General features: G+C 35.9%; 1 protein-coding gene across 1 annotated transcript; it reads left to right on the top strand.

Moving 5' to 3' along the window:
* The first annotated feature begins 1,513 nt into the window (after positions 1-1,513).
* Positions 1,514-2,221, top strand: LOC110033902. The gene has a single exon (XM_020738061.1). It carries the CDS (start codon positions 1,628-1,630, stop codon positions 2,051-2,053), a length of 426 nt encoding a protein of 141 aa, XP_020593720.1. The 5' UTR covers positions 1,514-1,627; the 3' UTR covers positions 2,054-2,221.
* Positions 2,222-6,491: the final 4,270 nt, after the last annotated feature.

Genomic DNA, 6,491 nt, shown 5'->3' with positions numbered 1-6,491 from the left:
ATATATATATGTATGTATGTATATGTATGTATGTATATGTATGTATGTATGTATGTATGTATGTATGTATGTATGTTATTTTAAAAAAATTTCAAATTTTGGTGTTAATTAATAGTGGAATTAATGCCAATTAAGGGTTTCCAATCTAGCATACACTAGGGCTGAAATTTGAACTCCATATATTGTAAGACTTTTGGTTTATTTTGGGATTGAATGAAATTTTAAAACATTCACAAATATATCAGGTTTTTCTTGTTCTGAAAAATGGGGACAATAAAATGAAAAATAGAACGAGAAAAATTGCACAAAAAAAAAAAACAACGGAGAGACACACAAATTTACGTGGTTTGACAAATTTGTCTACGTCCACGGAGCTGTAAAGAATTTTATTTCTTCGAGGAATTACACCGTCGAACACTTCGACGTTTACAAGAAAATGTATATTTTCTTCTCTCCCTTCTTCTCTCTCTCTCCGCCTCTCTTTATGTCTTAGGGGACTTGGCTTGACCTTGGCTTCTCCTTTAAGCCAAAAGATGCTATTTATAGAAATCAGGAGAGCGGTAGGTGGAATGTGGAGAGAGGTAGGTGAGCAGTACGCGAGATGTGATAGGCAAGCGGTAGGTGGAAAGGTAGTTGAGCGATAGTTGATATTCTTAATGAGGAAACTAATTAAATTGCGGTGGATCAGGTCTCCAGATTACCCAACAATTCTTCCATTTAGAGATTGAGATACTAACTGCATCACCTACTGGTTGCATCATCTACTAGATGTATCGACATTTTCCTCAAACATGATATCCTCCACATCTGCAACTCAAAGCCCCTGTCTTCACGTTAGAAGACCAGCTGAAGTTTAGCACAACTTTAGCTTCTCAAGAGTAACATCTTTAGTCGATATATCAGTATCAACATAGCTTTGTATCTCCAAACTCTTTCCTAAGTTACTCCTGTACCTACTAAAAACTCTCATTACATGGACAATATCCTGTCTAAGGGCCCGTTTGAGGTTTTAAACAGACCCTAAGTTGAAAGCATTTTTCAACAAGTCCAACTGTGTACCTCTTACTATCATCAAGCGCAGTCTTCACCCGGTACACTCACTTTTTGTGCAATTTCTTCCTCCATGGTGGAAGTTCTGCCAGCTCTCAGATCTGATTCTATGGCAGGTAATCCGTCTTCTTCTTCATGGTCAGCTCCTACTTGCTTGAATTTTCATCTTATAAGTTTTCTTCATGGCTCTGTGGCTCTCCATCATCTGCCCGTACAAGATTTGATTTTCCTGCCTTTGACGCTCTCCTCATTCATCAGTTAGGTAGTTCAAAAATAATCAAAAGATTGATTGTTCTGTAGATATCAATATGTCTGATAGCATGTATGTAATTATCCCTTCAATTTAAAAGTCTTAAATCTTGTACATTTATATTGAAATACCTATAACAAAACACCCTCATAATACTTAAGCAAGTGAGGGCATTTGAGTCATTTCATAAAAGTAAAAAATAAATCCCATTTTTTCATTGGCGGCAGAATTGTGGCGCTCCACTCTCCACATACCTAAACCCTTATCATCTTCATCACCCCCACCATTTTTCCTCTCAGAAGCAGCAGCAGAATCTCCTTTCACCACATGGCCTCCAATTTCACGCCGCTCCTCCTCCATCCGCCTCCAATCCGCCGCCGCACCCAATTGGAGCTACCACTCCTCCCAACTCGGCGTCTCGTCCTCTTTTCTCCGGCCATCTTTCTCATGCTCTCTTCTCCGGCTAGGGCACAGGACATTCCCCTGTTCGGCCTCAGGAAGAAACTGAAGAAGCTCGAGGAGGATGCTGTGGAGGTAGTGAAGGAAGGGGAGAAGGTGGTGGAGGAAGGAATTGTGGCCGCGGAGAAGGAAGTGGTAGCGGCGGAGGAGGGGATCGCGGCGGCGGCGGCGGCGGCGGGATTTGGTGCTTTTGGGGATTTGGCGCAGGCTGAAGCAGTTGCAGGGGTGGAAGTCGTTGGGGTTCTTGTTGGATTGTCCGTCGTTAATGGGATTCTCGGACCGGAAGGAAGATGAGCTTGAAGATGAGCAATTCTGGTTTTTTTGCAGGAGCATGTTGCACAATTGCCATTGGTTGGCTTTTGCTTGCCGTAATAATTATTTATCTGTTGTTATTTTAATGGTTTTGTGTAAATTATCTATAGAATTCGATTCTTGGAATGAATTATTTCGGTTTTTTTTTTATTTTTTATTTTTTTTTTTGGGGTGGTGTGTGTATAACAACAATAACAATAAGTCTTTATTTGACTAAGTGCGGTTGGCTACATGAGTAATTTTTCTCCATTGTGTCATATTAAGTCTCATATTTTCATTTAATTATAAAAGATTATGATCATTTTTTGTAGAATATGCCCAAGTTTTTTTCTGTCACATGAGTAACATGACCAAACCATCTAAAATATCTACTCTCTCTAATCTTGTCTGCAGCCGAAGCTACACTAACTCTGTCACGAATAGATTCATTTTGTATTTTATCTCTATCAAACCACTCATCCAACTCTCAGCAACACTTAACTTATTTTATGATTCTCTTTTAAAAGTCAGTATTTTGTGTCATAAACATTACAGATCTTACCATCATCCTATAAAATTTTCCTTTAAACAATAATTTCCTATCACACAATAAGCCTGATGCATTCCTCCGCCACAACCAATCAACCTGAGTTCTACTAATAACATCTTCATCTATATCACACAATAGGCCTGGTGTATATGTATTTATCCCCCCTTTTTGGGTGGGCGACATTAGGATATATGATTCTGGTTAAGCAAACGACATAATTTATATGTCAAGCACAAAGTGATTTGTTAGTATTTATAGGCTTTATATAGTGTAAGACAAAAATTTATGATAATAAATAATTCATAATATACAATAGTTTTTTTAACTGAAGATTAAATTTCACAATAATTTTGTGGAAGTTTTTTATTTCATAGAAGTCTTATAATTTACTGTGATTTTCAAGTTTATGATTTTGCAGAAATAAGCCATTAGGTGATTGTCTTGTGATAGAAACCAACAATGATAATATCATTTTTGCTAATGAGACTTGCAGAATTTTTAATCGGATATGTGATAATTTGTAATTTAATTATGTCAAGGAATTGTTGCTTGATTGAGGGCCATGTAAGAGAGGGTTGTTTAAGAACAATAATTGTATGTGTCATCGTACCACGAAACCTCATAATAAATTAGAAATAGGATGTGACTAGGGGCCCGTTTGGGGCGACTTGTTGGGGTACGGTGGCGGTATGAAAGCGCCACGGAAGTGTTTGAAAAACACGTTAGGCGCAGATTATTCATGCCGCTCACACGCGCTTACGGGATTTCCTTAACAGAAAGAGCCGCGTCATGCGCCTACTTCCGCGTTCGGGTGAAAATTTCCTTCGGTGCCCCCTCCCCATCGCCCTTGCCCTCGCCCTCGCCCTCTCACCAAGCGAAGAGGAAGAATGGCGCAAACAGGCTTACCTTCCTCGATAATTTCTGGTCTGTCGTTGCCTTCGCGATCCTCGCGATCGTTTTGGGCAAAACCAGGAGGGATCGTTCACGAAGGCGATCGTTTCGGGCAAAATTTGGAGGGGGAGTGATAAGCGAGGTTCGTTCACGAAGACCCTCCAAAGCCAATCCGTTCTCTTCGTTGAGACAAGCGGCGCTCTGGCGAGCCTAATCTCTGATTCCGTTCTCTCCTCCCCGCCGTGAAAGGGCTGGATCAAGACGATACTTAATACTTTCACCTGTAGCATTATATGGGCTGAGTTAAATTAATTTATCATAATTTTTTAAGGATCTATAATTAATTATATCAAAATTTTAATTATAATTAATTTAAGAATATATAATTAATTTATATATCATCAATTTAATTATAATAGATATATATTATAATTTATATATCTTCATTAATGTAATTAATAATTGATTAATCAAAATTTATTAGCTAATAAGTTTATAATTTATAAAACAAATAAATGATTACATAAGTTATGTTAACAGTTTCAACAAACATGGGCAGAATGATCAATTCTCCAGCAACAACTATTAATAAACTATTCTAACTAAGCTCCCCCAAACAGCAAGTCAACTTATTCTAATAATCTGCAGATTATTAAATCATCAGAATAATATGCTTATTAGCAGATTATAAATAATCAACAGCTACGCCAAACAGACCCCCTAAAGAGGGTTCATGGTAGCTACTAGTCGTTGATAACATTTTTCTTGAGATGGTCTATGTAAACACTCAATTGCCACTACAAATCCCAAAAAAAGGCATGTTCGGTTGCATAAGATAACTTTTTAAATTAAGGTTGTTGTATGTCGGAAGATTCACAACGGTATAGTGATTATTTGACATCTTAGTGTTGTATAAAAATTCATGACACACACAAATAATGAAAATAATAGGTGGAGACATTAAGAATTTTTACTTGAAAAGCATGAAAAGAGAAAAAAAAAAAAAAACACTACAGAGTCTAACCCAATCAGAATGATCCACTATAAGCTTCTGAGTACAGGTGTAGACCCTTGTCCCAGAGACGAAAAATAGTTACTGAGTTTCTCAAAGTTCACTTTTTGTACGCAGAATGGTTTATTAAACATTGGTTGTAAGCTCTTGCCATTGAGAGTTATTGCCACAACTTTAATATATTGTCTTCGGGTACATAACTTTTTTTCTTGAGGCTGTCAATACATTCTCAATTGTCACTGTGAATGTCAAAGAAGGCAAGCTATATTTCTTAAAAAAACACATTTTTGAAATTAAGGTATGAACCTCGTGTCAATGTACTTATAGAACCAGTTAATGATGTTCTAGACAATCAACTTCAATAAGACGATAAATCTTGATGCCATCAGAATGTATTGGGACTACTTTTGCAAGCATGGACATCAAAGCACGTGTCAAAACATACAAATATGTCTAAAGAGCATTATATAACTTTGATGACGTGAATAACAATTCAAACATCCATTTGGTATTTTAAAGAACTTTTATTATTATCATTTTCGAACTGGTTAAAGGCAAATTTAATGGCACCCAGCGTAGAGGGCAGGTTTGAAAAAAATGAAAAAGTTATTGTGATCACATCGAGCATGTGATCTAATTGTAAACTTCAAAAAGTGATATTATTTTACAATTTTATTTATAGCATAACAATTTGAGCCTGTTTGGAGCAGCTGTAGCTTGTTGAATAATCTGTTGATAAAATGATTAAAAATAATCTGTTGATAAGCTAGGTAAGGTAGCTATTACAAATTTTTATTTTTATGTAAAAATCAGACCACATTTAGAAAGCTGTCACCGCACCTAGATAGGACACCTAAATAGATGTGGTGTGAAAGCGTTATTTTCACCGTTTTGAAAACGCACAAGCTGTCGAAACGCAACTTACCCAAGCAGGTCAGGTGTGTTTTCAGAACGTCACCGCACCAAATAAGCTGCCCCAAACGACCCCTTAATAGACTTTCTTACTCGAGTTATATTTCTTATGCATAAAAGGAGTTGTTTCATATCAGGAGCATGATTACTAGTAAAGAAAGATTTTCTTAGTAAATCTTTAACTTGGGATCTAAGATCATTTATTTTCATTTAATTGGATATTTAACATGACATGTTTGATAAGGGAGCTTGTGAAACCATTTATCCTTAAGATAATCTTAGATTGAGGTTGTTGTTGGAGTTGTGCAAATATGATTGATAAAGTAAGGATTAGATTACAATCTAAGGCAAGACACGTTGCATTGATGTGAATTAAAAATGATTTTCATAATACTATTGACATCCATAATTTTCATTTAACACAAACAAAAGCATGTGGTATGAATATGAAAAATATCGTTATGTTGCAAATCTTTATCTGTGAAAGGATTAATAATCAAGTAGTAAACATCATCTCGATTGCCAAAGCCATACTTATGTTCATCAAAGAAAGTTATTTTCCTTCTAAGTATTTATATGAGCCAAGAAGTGCAACATCCATATAATTGCTTTTCTTTACGACGAGATCGTTTGACATGCATTAAGATATGATAAGGCTTGGTGGTCAACAAGTGAAAAATATGGGTCCATTAGAGATCTTAGAGCAAGATGCATTTTTAGAAGAAAAGGCGCCTTAACGCATAGATTGTACTAGTCTACTAGAAGGACCAGTAAAGACAATGAGGACAAATGATGATATAATGTATTTGTAGAATATTCATACCCTCTTTGTTTGAAGGTTTATTTCATAAGCGGCAAATACAAGTTTTTGTGGTTCATAGTCCTCTTTTATTGAGTGTCCAATAAGATTCATTAAAGAATATAACAAATTGTTTGGTTAAGTAAATAAAAAGATTTATATGTTTAATATGTACATCTTTATGTATTGATTGATCATTAAGGGGATGTGCGGAAGCAAATGAGAGTTGAATTAGTAGAATCTAGTAAATCTTGGAAATCTATATTTTGTAAATCAC

Source organism: Phalaenopsis equestris, unplaced genomic scaffold (assembly GCF_001263595.1).
Source record: "Phalaenopsis equestris unplaced genomic scaffold, ASM126359v1 Scaffold001307, whole genome shotgun sequence".
Lineage (NCBI taxonomy): Eukaryota > Viridiplantae > Streptophyta > Magnoliopsida > Asparagales > Orchidaceae > Phalaenopsis > Phalaenopsis equestris.
Note: the sequence above shows the minus strand (reverse complement) of the source record. Positions and strands in the feature narration are given on the sequence as shown.